Raw genomic sequence first — 25707 nt, 5'->3', positions numbered from 1 at the left:
CAAAGTGCTACGATTACAGGTGTGAGCCACCGCGCCCGACCCATAACAGCTAATTATTTATCTTTGTGGTTTGCAAGAAGTAGCAGCTACTGAAAAAAACTCCATAGCACATTACAAAGAAAACGGAATACAAACTCTGGTAAGTTTCTGTTTTGACACAAGATAAGGAAATGTAAACAATAAAGAGTAAACAGTCTTATCTCTGACTCCAATTTCAAGGTTGATATAATATACCTACAATCATTTTAAATAAGGTAAAACAGTAGTAAATATTTCTTGATTGTAAACTAAATCGATTCATTGATTCATTGATTGTGCAGATTTATTGAGCAAAGCACCTAACATATGCCAGGTATTGGGGTGTGGTATCTCTGATGGGCTTTAAAATCTCATAGCTGTTTGCGTGTGGCTTAATAACAAAAGCCTAATGCAGGAAGAAAACTGTATTAAAACCTCTCATCTAACTTTTATTTCTAAAAAAAAAAAAAGAAAAACCTAGGCAAAGACCACAGACAGTTTCAAGAAAGTTAGGCTAGAAAACTGAAGGCAGCCTAGACAAAAATATGTCCTTCCATAAACAAAAGTGTATGATCTGGAAAAACCATTCTGGATGAACATTAACAGATGAACAATAATAAATAGTATCTATTATACCTAGTATCTTTAAGAAGTTTTACAATGTTATGTTAATAACAGTATTTGTAGAATAAAATTTATTTTTTCCCCTCAGAGTATATTTGTAAAGATCATCAACAGATACTTTCTTAGAGTTACTACAAGTCCTAGTCCTTGCTTGGCTATATTTAGGAAGAAAAAATAACCAAAACAGACAAAAGAGCTTTCTCTTAGCTGTTTTTAAATAATAGGGAAACTAGGCTGGATAAGTCTCTTCCTCTTCATTCTTCTTTGCGCAAAGATATATCTTCAGCAAAAAGATTACAGGCTTGTAATTACAGAAGACTTATTAAACTTTTTTTCTCTTTTAGACGGTATCTAGCTCTGTCAGCCAGGCTGGAGTGCAGTGGTGTGCTCTTGGCTCACTGCAACCTCTGCCTCCCAGGTTCAAGCAATTCTCCTGCCTCAGCTTCCCGAGTAGCTGGGACTACAGGCGCGTGCCACCATGCTCAGCTAATTTTTGTATTTTTAGTAAAGACGGGGTTTCACATGTTGGCCAGGCTGGTCCTGAACTCCTGACCTCAGGTGATCCGCCCGCCTCAGTCTCCCAAAGTGCTGGTATTACAGGCATGAGCCACCACACCTGGCCGACTTACTAGATATTGTGCCCTGAAATCAGTTGAAAGTTCTCATCGAGAGTCCAACGGACAATTGAGGAAAGAAAAACTTAGCACATCTAACAACAACAAAGGCCAGGTGCAGTGGCTCACGCCCGTAATCCCAGCACTTCGGGAGATGGAGGCAGGCAGATCACCTGAGGTCAGGAGTTGAGAACAGCCTGGCCAACATGGCGAAACGCCATCTCTACTAAAAATACAAAAATTAGCCGGGTGTGGTGGCACGCGCCTGTAATTCCAGCAACCTAGGAGGCTGGGACATAAGAATTGCTTGAACCCGGGAGGCAGAGTTTGCGGTGAGACGAGAACACGCCACTGCACTCCAGCCTGGGCAAGAAGAGTGAAACCATGCCTGAAGAAAACAAAACAATACAACAATAACAACAACAAAAGTAAAACGATAAAAATCCAGCCAGGCGAGGTGGCTCACACCTGTAATCCCAGCACTTTGGGAGGCCGAGGCAGGTGGATCACGAGGTCAGGAGATCGAGACCATCCTGGCTAACACGGTGAAGCCCTGTCTCTACTAAAAACACAAAAAATTAGCCGGGCGCGGTGGTGGGCGCCTGTAGTCCCAGCTACTCGGGAGGCTGAGGTAGGAGAATGGCGTGAACCCGGCTGAGATCGCGCCACTGCACTCCAGCCTGGGCGACAGAACGAGACTCCGTCTCAAAAAAAAAAAAAAAAAAGATAAAAGTCCATATCCCACCCACAGACACACACAGTTTAAACTCAAAGAAAATACTTAACCTGGCACGAATAACTTTTACAAGCTGGTAAACCAACCAGATGCCAGTGAAACACAAATTTTTGTAACCACCAAGGCAGGCAACAAGATCCTTTTTATAGAATATATGCAAACTATGAGGGAATTAACACTTTCAGCATAACAAAAGAGAAATATCAAATTAAGTGTTCCATCACAAAAGCCAAAAACCATCTTGCTAACGCTCAGTGAGTAAATTTAATCCATGAAGTAGGTAACTTCTGACCTATGAACAACTCGGATATTAGAGGCGCCAACCCCTAACAAAGTTGAAAATCTGCATTAACTTTTGACTCCCAAAAACTTAGCTACTAATAGCCTACTGTTGACCAGAAGCCTTATTGATAAACACTCGATTAACACATATGTTGTATTATATACTGTTTTCTTACAACAAATAAGCTAAAGAAAGGAAAATGTCATTAAAATCATAAGGAAGAGAAAATACATTTACAGTACTGTATCAGTATCTTAAATTTATTTAATAAATAATAAAAATAACCTTTGCTAGATGAACTGCCTATCTGAAATTTTGGGTAACTGCAGTTGCAGATCTTAATCTACGGTACACAGCAAGCAATTCAACTTTTTCTTATAATGTCATGAATTTTCTTTGCTTCTTGGGAACACTTCCAGCATCACCAGTGGCACTTTGTATGGGTCCCATAATATTATTCAAGGTTTACAGTATTGCACTAAAAAGATGAAAAATATAGATCCACAAAAGATCACTTTTACTGCAATATGCAGTTTACTGATGGACAAACTCCTCATTGCGAGATGAGTAACCCTACTCATGACACGAAAGCAATAGGAGGTGGCTACAAAATTATTACAGTAGTACCGTATGCACAATAATCTTATGCAGTTATGATTTAATGCTGCATCTTTAGATTTGTTTACATTTCTCTAGACTTCAGATGGAACTATGTACAATCTGTAAGTGTCCATTAAGTTTTGATAAATTTTAACTTTTTTTTTTTTGAGACAAAGTCTTGCTCTGTCGCCCAGGCTGGAGTGCTGTGGTGCAGTCTCGGCTCACTGCAATCTCTGCCTCCTGAGTTCAAGCAGTTCTCCTGCCTCAGCCTCCTAAGTAGCTGGGATTATAGGCGTGCGCCACCACGCCCTACTAATTTTTGTATTTTTAGTGGAGACGGGGTTTCACCATGTTGGTCAGGCTGGTCTCAAACTCCTGACCTCGTGATCCGCCTGCCTCAGCTTCCCAAAGTGCTGGGATTACAGGTGTGAGCCACCACGCCCAGCCAAATTTTAACATTTTATCATAGATTTGTTTACATCTTATTGTCATATATAAAATAGACTAGTTACCTAAATATTTTTTGTGCATTCATGACATACCTACTTTTTCATAATATTTCATAATTTTTCCATAACCTATATTTCTTTTTTTTTTTTTTTTTTTTTTGAGATGGAGTCTTGCTCTGTTTCCCAGGCTGGAGTGCAGTGGTGCGATCTCGCCTCACTGCAACCTCTGCCTCCCGGGTTTTACGCCATTCTCCTGCCTCAGCCTCCCGAGTAGCTGGGAGTACAGGCATGCACCACCTATGCCCGGCTAATTTTTTTTTTTTTTTGTATTTTTAGTAGAGATGGGGTTTCACCATGTTAACCAGGGTGGTCTCGAACTCCTGACCTTGTGATCCGCCCGCCTCAGCCTCCCAAAGTGCTGGGATTACAGGCATGAGCCACCGCGCCCGGCTCCATAACCTACATTTCTAGGCTATGTAGTTCATTTGCAAGTTTTTTCAAATTGTGGCAATTCTCCAAAAATTTTTTTAATATATTTATTGAAATCCCAACATTTATAATCCCAACACTTTGGGAGGCCAAGGCAGGAGCACAGCTTGAGCCCAGCAGTTTGAGACCAGACTGGACAACACAGTGAGACCCCATCTCCACAAAAAAAATTAAAAATTAGCTACAGGCATGGTAGCACACACCTGTAGTACCAGCTATTCAGAGGCTGAGGTGGGAGGAGAGCTTGAGTCCAAGAGATTGAGGCTGCAATGAGCTGTGATCACACCACTGTACTCCAGCCTGGGCAACAGACAGAGGAAGACCCTATCTCAGAAAGGAAAGGAAAAAAGAGAAAAGAAGAGGAAGGGGAGGGGAGGGGAGAGGAGAGGTCCATGTATGAGTAGATCCACAGAGTTCAAACCCATGTTGTTCCAAGGTTCAACTGTACATTTTTCCCTGTACCACCAAGTCTAAAACTCTCAGGAAATCAAGATCAAGTCATTAAACATTTATCAGCTCCAATTCTGTGCTAAAAGGTTGAGCAAGTACTGAGCTTCAAAGATGGGCCGGGTGCAGAAGCTCACGCCTGTAATTCCAGCACTTTAGGAGGCCAAGGCAGGCAGATAGCTTGAGATGGAGTTCAAGATCAACCTGGCCAACACGGTGAAACTCTGTCTCTACTAAAAATACAAAAATTAGCTGGGCGTGGTGGTGGGTGCCGATAGTCCCAGCTAGTAGGGAGGCAGAGGATGGAGAATCGCTCGAACCCAGGAGGCAGAGGTTGCAGTGAGCCAAGATTGCGCCACTGCACTATAGCCTGGGCAACAGGGCAAGACTCCCTCTCAAAAATAAAATAAAATAATTTAAAAATTAAAAAAAAAAGATGGACAGTAAGTCTCAGCCCAATAAACTCTTAGCTTAGTGGGACTGACAGACATAGTTCAAGTTAATCAATTTTAAAGAAAAACCGAGTCCTAACTTAGACTGCAAATTCAGGCATATGTTGTAGTCCCACCAAAAGAAATAATTTATGGAAACATAGCTTATTTAAAGATGATAAATGCTAGACTCTTATCAGTAAAATTTCTAGCCATTAGCTTCTGATAGGAAATTGTTTAACTGATCCCACTACAAAACATTAAGAGCAGTTTATGTATATAAATCTTGAATGCTATCAGAAAAAGCCCGTAACACATCATGTCCTAAGATAGGACACAATGCATTCTTAAAGTTTTAGTATCAAAGCTAATCTTGTATAACAACCAATATGAAACTATTTTTCTTAAAGACATAAAGTTATGATGTAAGTATAAATTTGACAAAGTGCAAAAACCGATTTAACTAGCTTTTATGTATATTTTACATAAAATATATATTTATAAGAAGTGATGATTTGGCTGGGTGCAATGGCTCACACCTGTAATCCTAGAACTTTGGGAGGCCAAGGCATGTAGATCATGTGAGGCCAGGAGTTCAAGACCAGCCTGGCCAACATGGCGAAACCCTGTCTCTACTAAAAATACAAAAATTAGCCAGGTGTGGTGGCATACACCTGTAATCCCAGCTACTCAGGAGGCTGAGACACGAGAATTGCCTGAACCCAGGAGGCAGAGGCTGAAGTGAGCTGAGACTGCACCACTGCACTCCAGTCTGGACAACAGAGACTCTGACTCAAAAAAACAAACAAAAAAGAAATGATGATTCAGCTTTGGGGAGTGATGACAAATGAAACACTGAAGTCCTAAAAACATGACAAAGTATTACTACAAGTAGACATATCAGTACATACAATTGGAGCACCCAAAAAAATGAAATACATTCCTGGAATTTTTTAAATAGAGTAAATCTGAAACAAAAGGAACCAATTTAGAAAATATCATATGCCAATATCCTTAAATCAACAGATGGGATGTTTAGAACTCATCTACCATAGAAATGATAATATTTACACTACAGACAGTGTTTTATAATATTTACACGTAATGCTCACCCACTAGTATTTTTATCCCTATTTGTAAATGAGACTGAGGTTCAAAAAATAATCATACACCTAATAAGCGAACCAAGAAGTTGAATATATCTGCATTCCATAACTGTAGCTACAATAATATAACTCTATAATTCAATAAGACTTTCAAAGAGGTCTCCTGAGAATCACTGCATAAGCTTATTACAACATCTATCTCCTATGCAAAGTAAATTGGAGAAATACATCAGCTCACAGCACCCATTAATCTTCATCTTTCTGTACTATCGAGGCTTAAAAGCAAAATACTCAAATTTCCAGCCTCTTTTGCAGCCAAGAGTAGCCATGTGACACAGCCTTAGCCAATAAGTATCTAGAGAGGGCTTTCCTTCAAAATAAAAAGACAAAACACCAAGAAAAGGATTTAACACCCACCCCTCTCCTTTCCTGATTATTGAGGCAACTACCATTTTGTGACTTTGAAGACTAAAACTGCTTGCTAAATAGAAGACTCAGCCAGTTTCTTTAAATGACATCCTTGAGCGTCTGCACCAACCCAACCCTGCACTGTCTACCTTTAGATTTTTCTTGTATATAAAAAAAATAAGCCTGGAGTTAACCCCTATATCTGCAGTTCTTGGCAACCTGCAAACCTAACACAATCTGTACTATAAATCAAGTCTATCAAATCAACATATTAAAATCACTTTAGTGAATTAGTCATTAAACTAACGATGAAAAGTTAATCTATGGGAAAAAGTAAAAGAGTAATGAATATCAACTACTGAAAAACAGTAATAAGAAGAGTAAATATTTATTAAATATTCAATGCCAGAGACTGTGTTAAGAACTTTAATAGGGCCGGGCGCGGTGGCTCATGCCTGTAATACCAGCACTTTGGGAGGCCGAGGTGGGTGGATCACCTGAGGTCAGAAATCCAAGACCAGTCTGGTCAACACGGTGAAACCCCAGCTCTACTAAATATACCAAAATTAGCCAGGCAAGGAGGCGGGCGCCTGTAATCCCAGCGACTTGGGAGGCTGAGGCAGGAGAATCGCTTGAACCCGGGAGGCAGAGGTTGCGGTGAGCTGAGATCGCACCATTGCGCTCCAGCCTGGGCAACAAGAGCAAAACTTTGTCTCAAAAAAAAAAAAAAATACTTTAATATACATTAATGCAGAGGTCCCCAACCCTTCTGGCACCAGGGACCAGTTTCATGGAAGACAACCTTTTTCCACAGGGTTGGGCGGGGGGGTGCAGGATGATTCAAGCATATTACATTTATTGTGCACTTAATTTCTGTATTACATTGTAATATATAATGAAATAATTATACAACTCACCATAATGTAGAATCAGCACGAGCCCTGAGCTTGTTTTCCTGCAACTAGGGGATGATGGGAAACAGTGACAGATCATCAAGCATTAGATTCTCATGAGGAGTACACAACCTAGATCCCTTGCATATGCGGTTCACAATAGGGTTTGTGCTCCTATGAGAATCTAATGCTGCTGCTAATCTGACAGGAGGCGGAGCTCAGGCAGTAACGCCAGCGATGGGGAGTGGCTGTAAACAAAGATGAAGCTTCGCTTTCTCACCTACCACTCACTTCCTGCTGTATGGCCTGGTTCCTAACAGGCCATGGACTGCTACCAGTCTGTGGCCCAGGGGTTGGGTACTCCTGCATTAATGTATTTAATCTTCACAATTATAGGAGATTGGTAATATTACAATACCCACCCATGGTGAAAATTTCATCAATCCTTGAAAAAAAACAGAATATAGCAAAACAAAGCTGTATTTGTTTATTCTGAAACTATGACCTTCCTATTTTTATGACAGTAAAATATCCTTTTTTAAATGAGGCTTGTGGATAGCAAGTTTATGTTATATTAAACATGCTTACTTGGTATAATAAATAGGTGATGAACAAATGTCAATGCCCAGTGTTGTGAAATTTTAAGCCTGTGAAATCAAAAAGCCTGAAACTAAGGTGAAGTAACCTGCCCAAGGCCACAAAGCAGTTTGTTTGACAACAGAGACCAAGATTAAAACTACTGGGTTATATGAAGGAAATACACTAAACTCAAAACAAGTATTCTATGAATACAATTAAAGATATGAATTTGTAACTACGAAAAAAAAAAAAACCCAACCATCACAGAATATATAAAGTAGGAACAAGGACTTTTAAAATGAAATGATTTTAGCATGTTGCCTCCCACAGAGTTTTCTCTAACTATGGGATGTAGATTTAAACCACACCAGAGAAAATAGAATCAAGATAGGAATTCTCACCCATTCCAACTTAAGTCTCAGATGACGATTATGTTAGGAGGTCCACATATGGGAATAAAGAACTTTTGGGGCTCTAAGCACACTGATTCTAAATGAAGCTTGTGGTATCCCAAATCCAAGCAACAGATACACAGAAAATGTTTGCCCTAAAGCTTGCTCTTCAATTTCTCACAGCTACACAAAAACAGGATGGGGATCAGATATGAATGAAGATTAGAAACATTGAAATGCTATCAAATTCCTCCTTATTTCAACTCTTGGCATTTTATGATACTATGTTTCAAGTTTTTTAAACTCACAAGTTTTTAAAACTCATTTCTAGTCATTTAGAAATGTATAAATTTGATGAAGCCATTTTTCAATACAATAACTATAAGATACAACTTAGATAAATACTTTTGTTATTTTTAAGTTCCAGGATACATGTGCAGAATGTGCAGGCTTGTTATAGGTAACAGTGTGCCATGGTGGTTTGCTGCACCCATCAAACCATCACCTAGTTATTAAGCCCAGCATGCATTAGCTGTTTTTCCTGATGCTCTCCCTCCCCCAACACTGACAGGCCCCAGTGTCCATGTGTTCTCATTGTTCAGCTTCCCACTTGTAAGTGAGAACATGCAGTGTTTGGTTTTCTGTTCTTGTGTTAGTTTACTGAGGATAATGGCTTCCAGCTCCATCCATCTCCCTGCAAAGGACATGATCTCACAGCCTACAGAGTATTCCATGGTGTACATGTACCACATTTTCTTTATCCAGTCTATCAGCGATTGACATTTGGATTGATTCCATGTCTTTGCTATTGTGAATAGTGCTGCAATGAACATATGCTTCCATGTATCTTTATAACAGAATTATTTATATTCCTTTGGGTATATACCCAGTAATGGGATTGCTGGGTCAAATGATATTTCTGCTTCTAGGTCTTTGAGGAATCACCACACCATCTTCCACAAAATACTTCCACAAACGCATTCCTATTTCTCCACAGCCTCACCAGCATCTGTTGTTTCCTGACTTTTTAATAACTGCCATCTGACTGGCGTGAGATGGTACCTCACTGTGGTTTTGATTTGCATTTCTCTAATCATCAGTGATGTTGAGCTTTTTTTCCATGTTTGTTGGCTGCAATGAATGTCTTCTTTTGAGAATTGTCTGTTCACGTCCTTTGCCCACTTTTTGAAGGGATTGTTTTTTTCTTCTAAATTTGTTTATGTTCCTTGTAGATTGTGGATATTAGGCCTTTGTCAGATGGCTAGATTGCAAAAATTTTCTCCATTCTATAGGTTGTCTGCTCACTCTGATGATAGTTTCTTTTGCTGTGCAGAGGCTCTTTAGTTTAATTAGATCCTATTTGTCAATTGTTGCTTTTGCTGCAATTGCTTTTGACGTTTTCATCATAAAATCTTTGCCCGTGCCTATGTCCTGAATGGTATTGCCTAGATTTTCTTCTAGGGTTTTTACAGTTGTGGGTTTTACATTTAAGTCTTTAATCCATCTTGAGTTAATTTTTGTATGAGGTGTAAGGAAGGGGCCCAGTTTCAATTTTCTGCATATGGCTAGCCAGTTTTCCCAGCACCATTTATTAAATAGAGAATCCTCTCCCCATTGCTTGTTTTTGTGTCAGGTTTGTTAAAGATCAGATGGTTGTAGGTGTGTGGTCTTATTTCTGAGATCACTATTCTGTTCCATTGGTCTATGTGTCTGTTATTGTACCAGTACCATGCTGTTTTGGTTACTGTAGCCTTGTAGTATAGTTTGAACTCAGGTAGCAGAGAAATACCTTTAACAATTTGACCAAATATTCCCTAATAAATTTGACTGTGTTTAAAAGGAAATGGAGTTTGTAAGAATGCATGAAGTAGCTTAGAGGGAAAAAAAAATCAGAAACTTATTGCTTTGCAGAATTCAAATAGTTTCTATATGAATACATGGATGAATGTCAAATAGGTTTAGTCCACACCTGTATGTTTACACATTTTTCATTTTATTTTATACAATTAGTTACTTCAAAACCTGGCCTGCTCTTTTCTGTTTCATTTGTGCCCTCAAATGCAACTTATTATTTAAAATATCAAATACCAGCAAAAGTTTCTTAAAATACAGAAAACAAGTGATTTATGTCTTTATTATTGAAAATAGTAAATATCTTCCTGCTTACACTATATTTACAATTATCTAAAATGTTAGGTCTCATGTTTTTTAATCCAATCTTCTAACGCCAATTTCAGTTATGAAAAAAATACATAATATTAAAAACAGCATTCATTCTCCAGTACTTACTACCAAAAAATCAAAAAAGGAAAGATAGTTGGCTAATCCGTGGGATTGGGGAGGGGGGCTGATTTTATAACCTAAATGTAAAGGCATAGATACAAGGGGGAAAATGTGTAGAGATTGTTTGCCTTAATTTGATTTTAAAAATTCCTTTTTACTTTCTTTTTATATCCTACTAAAGTCCTTTTAAGACATCTAGATGAAAGTACTCAGTACACTCAGCTTAGATAACACTATTATCCATAGCTCTAACAGTGCCTCTGACTAGACTTTTTAAACACACCCTTGCCATTCATTCCCTTCCCTCCCCTTCCACCCCCTCACTCCTACCAAAAGTAACCATTTAAAGAATTTTTAAGGTCACAGGAAAGAAAAAAGTGGGGAAGAGAGAATCTACAATTTAAATTTCATTGGGATTGACTTCCTTAAGCTACTACCACAAGTTTTCTATTTTGCTTAACATACATGGAATATTCTATTTCCTACAATTTTTCTTATAACAAATATTGTAATCTACTTAAATTCAGAATCACGAAACATTAAACACTGACAAAATACACTCCATCTTAGGAATATCAACAAAATTCAGGTAGGAATAAAGGTGAATAAATTGTTAAAATTCTGGCCAAGCAAGGTGGCTCACACCTATAATCCCAGCACTTTGGGAGGCCGAGAGGGGAAGTTCGCTTGAGCCCAGGAGTTCAAGACCAGCCTGGGCTAAATAGCAAGACACAGATCTAAAAAAATGCAAAAATTAGGGCTGGGCGCAGTGGCTCACGCCTGTAATCCCAGCACTTTGGGAGGCTGCAGTGGGCGGATCACGAGGTCAGGAGTTCGAGACCAGCCTGACCAACATGGTGAAACCCTGTCTCTACTAAAAATACAAAACTTAGCTGGGCATGGTGGTGTGCACCTGTAATCCCAGCTACTTAGGAGGCTGAGGCAGGAGAATCACTTGAACCCAGCAGGTGGAGGTTGCTGGGAATGGCTGAGATTGCGCCACTGCATTCTCCATCTCAAAAAAAAAAAAAAAAAAAATTAGCCAGGTATGATGGTGCATGCCTGCGGTCCCAGCTACTCAGGAGCCTAAGGTGCGAGGATCCTTGAGCCCAGGACAAGGCTGCAGTGAGCCATGATCATGTCACTGCACTCCAGCCTGGGTGACACAGTGAGATCCTGTTGCAAAAATAAATAAAATAAAATAAAATAAACGTTACTATTTTATCTCTTCTCATCCATTTATTTATTAGCTATTATGTGTGTGTGTGCTTTCAAGTTTCTCCAACTAATAAATATACTGCCTCAACCATTTTACTAGTGGTTCAATACATACAAAATATTCACTTAAAAGGTACTAGGCTCTTCATTAAAAGTAAATTATTAAACTTGAAAAAAATATACTTTTTTTTTTTTTTTTTTTTGAGACAGAGTCTCATCCGTCACCCAGGCTAGAGGGCAATGGTGCAATCTCAGCTCACTGCAACCTCCACCTCCTGGGTTCAAGTGATTCTCTTGCCTCAGCCTCCTAAGTAGCTGGAATTACAAGCATGCGCCACCACTCCCAGCTAATTTTTTGTATATTTAGTAGAGAAGGGGTTTCGCCATGTTGGCCAGGCTCATCTCGAATTCCCGACTTCAGGTGATCCACCCGCCTCAGTCTTCCAAAGTGCAGGGATTACAGGAGTGAGCCACCATGCCCAGCCTAAAAGATGTCTTAAAAAGTAGTAATTTGGTGTCCCCTTTTCAGGTTCACAAAAAAAACTTCAAAAGCTATGCTTCCTTTTTTTAACTTTGAAGTTTTAAATAATTTTAGAGTAAAAAAGGTTATTTAAAAAACAGGTCAAAGATCCCCTGTTTACCCAGCTTCCCGTAATTTAGCATCTACAATAATTGTGGTAAAGTTATCTAAATATTCAAATTTCATCAGTCATCCTAATCATGTTTTTTTGTTGTTGTTCTCGTCCAGGATCAATTCCAGAATCCTACATTGCATTTGGTTATCACATGTCCTTAGTTTCTTCCAATGTGTGGCAGTTCTTGGGCATTTCTTCATCTTCCACACCCTCAATACTTTCAGGGAATACTGGCCAGTTATTTTGTAAAATGTCCTTAAATTTGAGTCTATCTGATATTTGCTCCACTTAGGTTGATTTTTAGTTAAGAATACCAGAGATATCTCTTTCTCAATACATTATTATATCAGCAGACACATGATGTTGACATGTCTTATTACTAATGATATTAACTTTGATGATCTGGTTAATTTGATATTACCAGTTTTCTTCACTATTAAGTATTGATTTTTTCCTTTACAGTTAATTAATTTTGTGGGGGAGATATTTTGAGACTATGCAAATATCCTGATGATACTGATCTATGATGATATTTTTCATCATACCTTCACCCACTAATTTTGGCATCCATTGATGATTCCTGCCTGTAACAATTGCTACTATGGTGTTTACCTGCTGGTGATTTTCTATTTCCATCATTCCTTCATTTTCTAATTAGAATTCTATAACAAAGAGGTGTCTCTTCTCCTGCTTTTATTTATTTATTCAACTACTTACTTATATCAGTATGGGCTCGTGGATATTTTCTTCCCTAGGGGTTATAGTCCATTACTGTCATGATTTGCTTCTCAAATTGTCCCAAATTTGGCCATTGGGACTCCCTTTTGTATATACAGTCATTAGACTTCCTTCTGATTTTATTTTTTAAATTTCAATCGGAGAATATGAAGGCTAAGGCTAACCTTACTACTTCCATTATGACAAAAAAAATATGAAAAGGAAATACATATATCAAAATCTCCCAAATGTGGTATGCTATCACAACTCTTGCTCATCCAAGGCCTTATGCTCTTTGCTCTATATGTATACGCATTATCACAGAACTTTCTCTTCATTGTCACTATTAAACCCATCTCACCTTTTACCACCAACCCCCCCAATCCTCAGACATTATTGGTATTTTAGAAGCACAAGGCCAAACTATTCACTAACAACAACAGAAATTCATTTTAACCAAAAGGTAATAAGCCTTAATGATGCTGCGCAGGGGGAGGGGAGTCAATCTCCAAAGGCCATATACTGTACGATTCCAATTAATAACATTTTTGAAATGACAAAGTTATAGAAATGGAACAGATTAGAGATCCCCAGAGGTGGGGTGGGGGAGTGACTGTGGCTATAAAAGTCCAACAAGAACCATTTGTGGTGCTGGAATTGCTTTGTTTCTTGATTGCACTGATGTCAATATCCTGATTGTGATATTACACTACAGTTTTTATAAGCTATTACTAATGGGAGAAACCGGTTAAAGGGTACACACAGGATCTCTCCCCATTATTTCCTACAATTGTATGTGAATCTACATTTATCTCAAGCTAAAAAGTTTAAGAAAGATAATGATTCCACTGAAGACTGGTCATTAAAAAATAAAATACATTTTAAAAGATAATGAGTCTTAACTCTAGAATGAATTTTCAGGAGAAATCAGATAATCACCATAGTACCATAAACCTCTCAGATCCACTGATTGTTGGCTTCTAAGAAAGTTACTATCAGACTTCCCCAGAATGACCTAATGATTAATTCTCGTTCAGTGTTCTCTACCTTTCTTCTTCGTTTTTATGTTGGGTGAAAACAAATACCATGAGCTAGAGAAGAACAGAAAGGTGCCAAGGGGCAGATATTACACTGTGTCGGTTTGTCAACTAAACTGCAAACGGCAGCGAAATGTACATTTTTATTCACTTATTTTAATTCTAAAGCTCCACAGTCCATTATTTTCAACCTGTGGAAGGCAAGCAATGAGAAACAACAGCCAGAGGAAGACAAGTTTAGTTCCAATGACAAAACAAAGTTCCTCTTCAAGTCACTGACACTAACTCTCCCAAAACACTTCTTATACATAATGGATATGAAAGCACAGAAGAGGTGGAGCCAGGACAACTTAAAATCCAAGGACCAAGCTGTTTCCTCCACAAAACCCAATAACCCCACCACCACCGCACCAAGGGTAAATTCTTTCACAGACTGGAGGAAAAAAGGAAACAGCTGAATACAGCAAGAAACACACGCTTCTTAAAATTCAGTAGGTAGTGGCGATTTTGCATGTGAAAACAAGGGTGGTTTTTTTTTTTCCTGAAAAGATAAAAATTCTAAAAGTCAAAATAATGTGGCAATAAACTTATTTTTCTTCCTACGACGACTGACATAATCACTTGAACATAGTTTTAACTATATAAATACATAAATATATATATATATTCTAGCTCTGATAAAGCTACAAGATCAATTATATGTACTACAAATTGCTTCTCCTAATTTACCAACATCAATTAATTTATCTAAACAAAAAATGGTATAAAGGAGTAAAAAACTGTTCTCAAAGACTCAATGTCATCATTACATTGTGTCGTCACAAGTCAATTTTGAGTTTTTATATAAATAAGTTCATTTTTGCCTGCTTAAATTCAGAAGTTCTCCAACTCTTCCAAATGATGAAATGCTTGGAAATCACATTATCATTACAGATTAAGAAATATATTTAGAACAACTACACGATGGTGTTTTGGGTTTTGTTTTTTTGAGATGGGGTTTTGCTCTTGTTACCCAGGCTGGAGTGCAATGGCACAATCTCGGCTCACTGCAACCTCTGCCTCCCGGGTTCAAGTGATTCTCCTGTCTCAGTCTCCCCGAGTAGCTGGGAATACAGGCACCTGGCTAATTTTTTGTATTTTTAGTAGAGACAGGGTTTCATTATGTTGGCCAGGCTGGTGTTGAACTCCTGACCTCAAGTGATCCACCCGCCTCAGCCTCCTAAAGTGCTAGGATTAGAGGCATGAGCCACAGCACCTGGCCTAGTTTAACTATATGATTAACCAGATATTTCAAACTAGATTCCCAGAATGTACATGTAGTAGAAGACATTAATGTTTAAGGGAAAAAAATAGTGTGAGAAATCTTAAAAATCAAGAAAACTATATTCAACAACTTGGATTTTTTCCTATGAACTATGAAATATCCAGATCATCCTGTGCCATAATTAGGCTGCACTGGTGTGATTCAAACACAGTTTTAATATAATGAGATATAAAACGTGCACACATTCAGCCAGCCTGTCCAGCAGATTCTACTCCTGCAATATTTCTAATCCATCACCACTGTGTAATTCAGCTTCCCAGCCATCTCAAGCCAGGAAAATGAACATCAGTCTTTAACAGAACTCTTGGTCTCCTCACTACCCTCACAAACCATGAGCTTCTAAATGCCAGTAATCATTCCTTACCCCCTCCCTCAGTCCCCTGGTTCCCAGCACACTGAACAAAGAGCTGCACATGTTGTCTTACCAGGTGTGCTACTCATATGACAGTAGGTCAATCTGGAATACCACTTCATGTACACTAGTTCACTGGTAGGTGAATTCTTACTCCCCTACAACTCAATACATATTCATCTAGGAAGTCCATATCCTCTTCAGTGCTGTCATAGGATAGCTGTTACAGCACTCATGAATTACAATCTACTTATAAGATAACAATAGATTAGTGAGTTACTTGAGGGACACACATTTCATCTTTGAATTCCCAAGGCCTGTTAAATAATAGAAATTATATAAAATATGCTATAAAGAGGACGAACATTAGGCATTACACTAAATAATGTACTTTCACTTAATCCACAAAACCTCAGACAGCTATTATCCATTTTACCGACGAGGAAATTGTTACCAAAAATGGAGTGAAGAGAAGGAATACCCCATAAAATATGGATTATCAAGGACCAACGATTTTCAGTGGTTTCCATATCTCCTAAGTCTAAATCAAATTTACCTTTCTTTTAAATAGAAACGGGGCCTTGCTATGATGCCCAGGCTGGTCTTGAACACCTGGGCTTCAAGAGATCCTCCCACCTCAGCCTCCCAAAGTGCTGGGATTACAGGTATGTGTCACCACTCCTGTCCAAAGTTACTTCCATATAAAATTTACAAAGAAGGAATAATTTTTTTCTCATTAAGTTTTCATATGAATCAAGCAAAATCAGAGTTTTTATTTCTAGAAGGTTATCATATCATTATTTCGGATAGTCCATTTATATCTGAGGCGCATCCCATTATAATTTTATGCAACTTGAATTTCAAATTATCACCAATGGACCAGGTGCAGTGGTTCACACCTGTAATCCCAGCACTTTGGGAGGCTGAAGCAGGAGGATCACTTCTGCCCAGGACTTCATGACCAGTCTAGGCAACAAAGCGAGACCCTCATCTCTACAAAAAATTTTTTAAATTAGCCAGGCACAGTGACATAAGCCTGTAGACCCAGTTACTCGAGGCTGACGCAGGAGGATCATTTGAGCCTGGGAGATAGAGGCTGCAGTGAGCCCGGGCAACAAAGCAAGACCCTATTCCAAATATATATATCTCGCTCTCTTACCAAACATTGTCTATCGCCATACCATCCTGAAAGCACCCCATCTCACCAAATATCACCAAAGAAAGACCTTATTGTGATTCTTTACATCATCCAAAATCTACCCAAATAAGTTTTTTTCAGGTCCAAAGTAAAATTTAAATGAGAAAATGCAGTGAATTTTCTTATGACGCAAACAATATTTTCTTTCAAAACTGAGCTTTAGAATAACACTGCATCCTTCCTTTCTTAAAAACAGTGAGATTAAATGATAGTGATACGAAGTTATAACTAGTTTTGTTTTTATTTTATGTTCCTTCTTGAGAGAAAAACCAAGGTGGTCATCTTCTCCTTAAAAAAAAAAAAAAGAAAGAAAGAAAGTTCTGTGAAATTCCAGCATTTGGGAATGACTGCGACTGCATTAAACCAGTATCTGCATAAAGCACTGCAGTTGGAGAGATTTTCATTTTGAACCTTAGCCAAGATATGCAAAGCTAATTATGGAACTGTTAATTACTAAATGTTTAAAGGGTTATTTGAAGGTGACTAAGGTTCTATCAATATTGCAAGGAATGTTAATATTTTTATCATAAATTTAATTCCTCATTTGTTCAAAGTCACATACCAATAGAGTTTGAAGCTAATATTTCAGTTATAAATGTATTTCTGTACCAAGAAATTCAAATGTCATTGTTATGAAATCTAACTGCTTGTGGCCAATCATTTCTTTATGAGACATGCTTTTTAAATAGCATACAGATAGTTTAGTTATATTCTATGAACAAAACTACTTAAGAAACAAATATTACTAGAGCCCCAAAATGGGCTAAAATATAATGAGAGTATAAGCTGACAAATATGAGTCTGCTTATAAGCAATGGTAAAAAGAAACTCAAATGGAAAATTTAACTATAACAGACACAATTCTTCCATTAGATTTGAAAGTTAAATATTTGTCAGAGATATTCTTTCATGCCGTTTCTCATAATTTACAGTTCTCTGAGCTAAAGTTATTTTTTTCAGCCCTCTCATTATGACTCACGATGAATTCTACCAAGTGACTTCGCAATGAATTAAGTCCTGTATTCTTTATAACACATCAATGAGTTAGTACTTATATCAAAAGTTGTAATAGCCCAAAAAAAAGTAAGATTATTAACTAGGAGGAGATGCGGTGGGGGTTATTTTACACATAACATTTTTAACAGTAACTTTTACAACTAGCTAAAAATGCATTACATTAGGTCTTTAAAGAGAGGAAACAGTTTTGCAATAGATGTTTCACCTGAAAAACTGAAAATGGTATGCATTTAGACACTCTACAGAAGCAATTTCAAAGGGCCTGAACTCAACAAGTTAACAAAATGGTTTAGAAAAACCATTTTATTGTATAAGCCTTGGGGGATAAAAGCTGTTTGTAATTTATTTACATCTTTTACTTCACCAAATTGCCTTGGTGACCAAGCTTCTCATTTAAGTGATTAAAGACATAAACCCAAATGGTTAAATAAAGCAATTACTTAAGAGTCCTGTTTTTCAACAGAGGTGCACTGAAAAATATCAGTAAAATGTTTTCAGGGCTCATTATTTTCAAGGAAGTTTGTTATTTAGAATACAATGCCCCATTGACTAGAACTCAGCCAGGTTTCCAGACACACAATATGGGACACACATTGGATCAGAGTTTTCCTCCTCCTCTCACAATATCAGGTGAAATAGTGATAGTCTCTTGAAACTGAGTATGTATAACCTGGCTAAAACTTAGATGATAATTTTTTTGGTATTTCTCCTTACTATTCCCCCTCTCTAAAGATATAACTGAAATGTGTTTCCATTGTGCAGGTGGACATGAAAAGCTCCCAATTTATGAAAGTTCCTGGTACTCTTCCCACCCCTAGATTCTCTTCTAGCCAACTTCTTAGGTTACACCAATGACATCAGGATTACTTCTAGGCAATTGATTGACCTAAATACAAATCTATGTTTTCACGGAGCTTGGGAAATGAATGAGGCCAGCAAGACTTTAAAAAACAAACAGAAATGAACAGCAGGAAAAAAAATTACATGTGTTCCCCAATTCTTTTCCTTTTGCCTATAACGAGAATCACGCAAACTCCTTTATCGAGTCTATCCTCAGAAACAGAAGGAAGCAAAACAGCAAAACTTTCCTAATTCCTGTCCTTCTGTTCATGATATCAAGCTTATTTAACATGGTTGCTTTTCTAATATTATAAAATTCGAACTCACAAACATTTATAAGACAAGGCTGTATGGAAAATCTTCCAGCGTTCCATTAACAAAGCATTCTTAACATAAAAAGTACCTTCTACAAAAACTTTTTTTTTATAATTTTTGAGTAAATTTCAAATTTTTATAAGATTACTCCTGGCCAGTCAGGTAAAGATGGAAAACGTTCACATTTCGAACAACTTTCTCTTGAAAACAAATAAACGTGGGGATTTGTAGTAATAACCAAACGAACATCAAAGTTAATAGGGCTGACACTTAGGAATGTTTGAAATGTTTGGTAGGTTTCCTTATGTTTACTTTTTCTATGAAGGTTTGGTAGGGCAAATGGGCTGCCTTCCGACTGTCAATAAAGCTTTCATGTCGTGGGGTTAGTAGTAGTAGCTGGCCCAGGCCAAGTTCTGTGTTGGGTCAGTTTTTACTCTATTCTACACAACTGGCAGGGGAACAGGAAAGTTTAACAGTTCATTTATTTGGCACAGTGGGCCCACAGTCACAGTGGAGGTTTTGTCTCTTCTAGTCTTGTTTGGTGACCCGCCCCCCAACCTGATAGTAGGTTTTAGTCATTGTTATTCTTCTAACTAATCAACCAAATGCACCACTTCCCCCTTCTCTAATTTCCACCAAAGGCCTCTGACATCATTTTCTGACCAGCCTTGCTAGGTTCTAATATTCTCAGCATGCGTAATTTCACTTGGCACTTAAAACAATATTCTTGAAAGGAAATGAAATATCTCACTGAAATCTGCTTTTCCTTCACACTGAGACAGGGAATGTGCATTTTCAGATGCAGAAGACTGATCCAACGGACCATTTTAAAACAAATAGATGAGAAAGGCAGAGGAAAGGCAGCGTGTGCAACACCAAGAGAAGAACAAGATCAATGCAGGACATTCCTTGTTGGGATAAAAATAGTCTTTTAGAATGGGAACTTTCTGGAGACAGATAAATTTTCTTGTAAAATTACAGCCATCTTGCACACGTTTGATAAATATGTGCAATCTATCCATGATCTCCCAGATGTGACAGCTCCATCAAGGAAAATGAAAAATCAAAAACGGTACCAGGTGCCACTCTTGGGGCTTGTCCAAAGGCAGCCAGGGGAAGAGTCTATTTTATTATGCTCTCCCCACAGTAAATAATAATCAACATCAGAGAAGGAGAGCATTTGGATTTGAACAGATGGCATCCAACATCTAACAAGCGAAGCAACACTTTCAAGCGTTAGATCCTAAATGTCTGATGGTCCCAAGGATCAGGAGGGCTTATTTGTCTTAAGAGGGTTGGCAGGCAGGATCTCCCGTAGTCACCATCCCAACGCTTAGGAATATGCGTCATTATCCAGTCAGCAACTAAAGGCGGAGAAAATTAAGCTACCACATTTTTATAAAATTTCCCCCTCTCCAGTAAAACTTGAGACAACCAAATCCAACCCTATCAGCCGCTATAAGTAAGAGAAGAGTAAGCCTGCAGGTAAACAAATGTATAAAGGTTAACAAACTTATCTAATTTTGACAAGGTTGTGCAACACCAAAAGAATCCGCAGGGTGCCCTTCCCGAGGTTGTATTGGAACATGCCTGCTCTGCAGCTATGTCTGCAATTTAAACTAAAAGCACTAACTTAGCTATTCAACTTTTTTTCCCTTCAGTTGAAAGCAGTATCCTTTAAAAAACAAAAGCAAAACAGTAAACATACAAACACCTCAATGTTTTACTGAAGGTCAGCATGGATTTGTCTTTAGCACAACCATACAGGTTTCCTCCTATACCTTTCAAACACCACTGAACTCCAAGGGTCACTTGCAAGGGGAGGAACGGATCTGGAGTCAGAGGGAGCAAGAGTCGCTGCCCGAGGGGAGATGAGACTCCATCCCCTGAGATTCAGAGGCCACCGAGGGCGGCTGGGGAGAGGGAAAGCTAGAGAATTCACACATTCTCACACACACACACACACACACTCTCTCTCTCTCTCTCTCTCTCTCTCTCTCTCTCTCTCTCGGCTGGGCAACATAGTGGGAAAGGTCAGTCATGGGGAGGGAAGAGTTAAGGAGCAGAATGTCAAGGAGAGGGAAAAATAAAACCAGGATAGGCGGAGTAAAAGACTCGGAGGTGGGATGCCTTTGGAAGTTGGGGGTCCTGATGCAAGAAGTGGGGTGCTCGGGGCGAAATGTGTCAGGAAGGAGGTTGGGGGGACAGGGGAAGACGCAGCCTGCGAGGCAGAAATCCGGCCAAGTGCAGGCGGCCGCCGCGTTCTCACCTGGGGGGTCCTTTCGGGGGGATTCTTCATCACCGCCTGGCGGAAGCTGTTATCTACGTAGGACGCCATCTCCCCCCTGGGAGCGGGCCGGGGCCGCTCCGCACCCTGGCCGGCCTCCTCCCGGCCCAGCGCCGCTGCTGCCTCCGCCCTGCGCGCTGCGCCCGCCCGCCCGCCCGCGACTAATGAGCCAAACCGCGGCGGCGGCGGCGGCGCGGGGCCCGCGGGGGGGCGGCTCGGCTGGGCCCGGCGGCCGAGAGCGCGGTACAGGCGCGAGGGGCTGGACGCAGCCGGGAGGGTCGCGGCGCCCCTAGGCTGCCGTGCGATGCGGCCCGCAGGCGGAACTCCCCTTCCTCCTCCTCCTCCTCTTCCTCGCCGCTCCGCCGGCTTCCTCCGGCCCTGGCTCGACACGCCTCCCCGGCTCTACTCGGGGGACAGTGGCGGCTCCTCCTGGCCCCAGCGGGCCCGAGTTATTTTTAGGGAGGTACGAGTGGCAGTGGGGAGGGCTGTGGGCAGGCGGAGCCTCCTCCCCCACGGCGCTGAGGGTCGCCCCCTCCTCTCAGGGGCTTGCGCCGCCGCCCAGGGGTCTCTGAGAATCACTTGGATCTTCCGCGTCCCCAGTCCTCGGGCGCTCGGGCGCCTCGGCCGCCGGTCGGGAGGACGGACCGGGTGGGTCTGGCTCAGGTCCGGGCGCTGCGAAGCCCGATCGCCTCGGCCGCCGCTCCTGGTCTCTGTCTACTGGGCTCGGCCGTCCCTCCCGACTGCTGCTGCATCCCCTCGGGCCGCCCAGCCGCCGCCGCCGCCGCCTCTGCTGCTCGGGCCGCCGCTGTGGGCTCCGCCGCCGCCGCCTCCCCCCATCAGCGCGCCCGGAGCGGAGCTGCCCCGGCGCCGGCGCCGCCGCCGCCGCGGCCAGAGCACCCGGCCCGGGCTGCAGCCCTCCGGCCCAGTCGCTCTCGGCAACTTTGTTCCTCGTCTGCGCGGGGCGGAGGAGGGGGAAGAGGGGGCCGCGGACAGCCCGGGTTCGGACTCCCGGCGCGGGCGTCCGAGGGCCGAAAGCCGAGAGCCGCGCACAGCCCCGTCGGAGAGAGTGTTTGGGAAGCGGCGATTCCCCTCCTCTTCCTCCGCCTCTTCCTCCTCCTGCGCCTTCTCCGGCCGCCAGAGCCGCTCCTCAGGGAGGAAGCGGCCTCCGGGGCTTGTTGCTTTGTGCTGCAACCATGGTGAGGAATGAGTGACAGCGTGGGGGCGAGTCGGCGACCGCCGCATCATCGGGGGGCGGGGCAGCTCCGTCGCGCCGGGTCCCGCCTCCCCGCTCCCCGCCCGCCAGCCGGCCGCGCCCTCGCGTCTGAGCGGCACCTTCGGCGGCGCCCAGGTGAGCAGCGCTCTGGCCGCAAGGGGGTCGCGGAGCCCTCGGCCGGGCTGTCGGGTCCCGCGCGCGGCCTGGACCCGAAGAGGGGGCGCAAGTCCTGGTGCCCCGGAGAGAAGCGCAGGGCTTTCCTCACGCAGTGTCCCCCACTGTCTCACGCCGCGCCCCCTCCCCACACCCGACGCGCCCTACTAGGAGACCCAGCCGCGTCGGGTCGCTGCTCCCCGCCCGCTCCTGGCGCCACGCCGCCGCCCAGGAGCTGAAAGCTAACCTTGGGCAAAAGACCGGCCCACCAGCCCGGGCTGTACTGGGCATTCTTTTTGAGCCCAAGAGTTGCGTCCTAGTTGCTTCTGTGGCGATAAATCCTCTTAGGATTTATTTTGCTTATTTGTAATTTGCTGCACCCTCCCCTGCTTTCCAAGCCCACTCTGGCACCTCAGACAGTAAAATGACCACGAAATTAGGCAGAGAGGTTTCAACACCAGACCCACTACCACCCCTAGACCAACAAACACTCCAGATTTAAAGTTGATCACTCCTTAGCGACAGACCAGGATGGCAAGTTCTGTGACATAATCAGAAACATTTATTGGTAGGTCTGGCTTTGCCTTGGACAGAACAAGCCTCCTCCTCTAGATGCTCAAATTTCCAAACCGGACCCACATGGTGCAGAAACAATACCTCGTCCTTCAAGATGTCACCGCTCCTGCTGATTGCCTCAGCTCCCCCCCACTCCTTGCCCCGGCCACGTAGAGGTGTGTTAAGGTCAGCCCAAGCATCGGGGACCACTCTGCTGTTCTGGTCCCAGGGATTTATTTTTGTTTGCCCCCACCCCCCACAAGCTCATATTTTGATATCATAGAGACAATGAGTTTTATGTATGAGCTACTGCGTTGAACTTTTATCAAATTTTCAAACATGCTTTTCAACATCTAAACACTTGGAATAGATTGTCAGCTAACATTTTGGGGTTCCTTAAGTCACCTGTGTGCACTAAACAGCTTGTGTGACTTCCTAGCAAAGGGACTGTCCCTGCCCAACCTTGTAAAAGGGAATCTGAGTTACAAATTGTATCTGTAGACCTTTTTATATTACTCTTGCTGGAACTGCTTCTCTATATTTCTCTTTCACCTCTTAGTTGAGCGCCAACATCAAATTCTCTATGACATAGGCCACTACCTTGAAAGCAAAGGAACATGAATAAGTGCCAATACAGCTCTGAAAAAAGGAGAGAGGCAGATAAAAGAATTCAAACCCAATGAAGTGAAAAAATATAACTGACATCTCCACCTGGTGTCTAATAGACATCTCAGAATTCACATGTGCAAACCAGGCTCCAGATCTCCTGTCTCAGACACCCACAGCCTTCCCCATCCTCTGTTAATCACATCTACACCATTCTCACTTCCTGGGTGAAAACTTTGACTTCCTTGACTCCTTTCTTTCTGTTATACCTCAAAAGTGTCAGTAAAAATCGTCAGCTCAACCTCCAGAATACCATATCTGAACTCTAACCTTTATCTACCACTTCTACTGCCATGACCCTGGTGCAATCCAGCATCATGTCTGGCCAGCACTTTGTCATAACCACCCACCTGGTCCCCCTCTTTCTAACCTTGCTTGCCATACAGTTCATTTCCAACACAGCAGCCAAAGTGTGAATTCTTTTCACTCCTCAAATCATTCCTCTGCTTAGCTCTTCATACCACTCAAGGTAAAAGCCAAAGTCTTACCATGGCCTGAATATCCTATGGACCTTTATCTCTCTGACCTCTTCTACTATTCTGTTCCCAAGCACATTAGCCTCCATGTTGTTTCTGAAACAGCAAATTCCAGTCTCATGACCTTTCCATCTGCTGTTCCCTCTACTGCCTGGATTATCTCTCCCCCTCTCCCCACCCCACTTGCACCCACAAAAACAAAAAACAAAAAGAAAAATGCACACACACAACAACCAAAATATAGAATGTTGTTCCTCATTGTCATCATACCTTCATTTGAATGTCACCTTCCCTGTAACTCCATACACTCTGGTTATCTTCGTCGCTTTACTTACCACCTAACATACTGTATATTGTACAGGTGCTTGCCCACTTAGGATGGGGTTACATCCTGAGAAACCATTGTAAGTCGCAAATATTGTAAGTCAGAAATGCATTTAATACCCTGATAAACCCATTATAAAGTGGAAAAATCGAAAGTCAATTTATTGACCATCATAAATTGAGAACCATCTATACTTATTTATTTTATTTATTGTTTTATCCCTCCACTGTAATGTAAGCTTCTAAGTCAGGGATGTTTGTCCCTTTTATTTACTGCTATATCCGCAACACAAGACAGGCAGCCAACAAATAGGTATTAAATGGATACATGAAGTAGTTCATGTTACCTTGTATTTGTATGAGATTTTTACATACATTATCTCACTTGTGTCCCTGGTTGGGGGGAGAAAACTGGGAGAGGAAACTTAACCTCTCTGAGCCTGTTTTCTGTTTTATAAAAAGAGAGTACAAATTGAATAGTCTGGCCAGGCAAAGTGGCTTACACCTATAATCCCAGCACTTTGGGAGGCTGAACCAGGAGGATAGCTTGAGGCCAGGAGTTCAAGACCAGCCTGGTCAACATAGCAAGACCACCGGCTGCACAAAAACTTAAAAAAAAAAAAAAGGAGCGGGGCATGGTGGGGTGCACTTGCAGTCCTAGCTACTCAGGAGGCTGAGGTGGGAGGTTATCTTGAGCCCAGGAGTTCAAGGTTGCAGTGAGCTATGATCACACCATGGCACTCCAGCCTGGGTAACAGAGCAAGACCCTGTCACAAAAAAAGAAAAAGTTGCATACCCTGAAGATTTGTGACGATCCAAGATAATACATGCAAAGTGCCTTGCACAGTGGTTTAACAACAGTATATACTCAATAAATGGTAGTTATATTTAAGATTATTCTCATCATTGCAACTCTCTGAGGCTAGTGGGACAGTGTTATCATCTTATTTACAGATGAAGAACTGACACTAAAATAGGCTACATGACTTGTCCTAGTTCCCGGACTGCCTTTAACTTTAGAAAGTTCT

General features: G+C 41.4%; 1 protein-coding gene across 9 annotated transcripts in view; it reads right to left on the bottom strand.

The window, feature by feature from the left end:
• Nucleotides 1-21450, bottom strand: part of RAPGEF2 (Rap guanine nucleotide exchange factor 2) — a 257971-nt gene extending 236521 nt beyond the window's left edge. For 6 of the 9 annotated variants that reach the window (XM_009448482.4, XM_054683461.2, XM_054683463.2 and 3 more), the window contains exon 1: nt 21275-21450. In XM_009448482.4, coding sequence (XP_009446757.2) covers nt 21275-21343 — 69 coding nt within the window. In that variant the 5' untranslated portion in view covers nt 21344-21450. The remainder of the gene's footprint in view (nt 1-21274) is intronic. The other 3 variants (XM_009448480.4, XM_009448483.5, XM_009448484.5) reach the window with 1 other exon arrangement.
• Between the last annotated feature and the right edge of the window lie 4257 nt (nt 21451-25707).

Source organism: Pan troglodytes, chromosome 3, assembly GCF_028858775.2.
Source record: "Pan troglodytes isolate AG18354 chromosome 3, NHGRI_mPanTro3-v2.0_pri, whole genome shotgun sequence".
Lineage (NCBI taxonomy): Eukaryota > Metazoa > Chordata > Mammalia > Primates > Hominidae > Pan > Pan troglodytes.
Note: the sequence above shows the minus strand (reverse complement) of the source record. Positions and strands in the feature narration are given on the sequence as shown.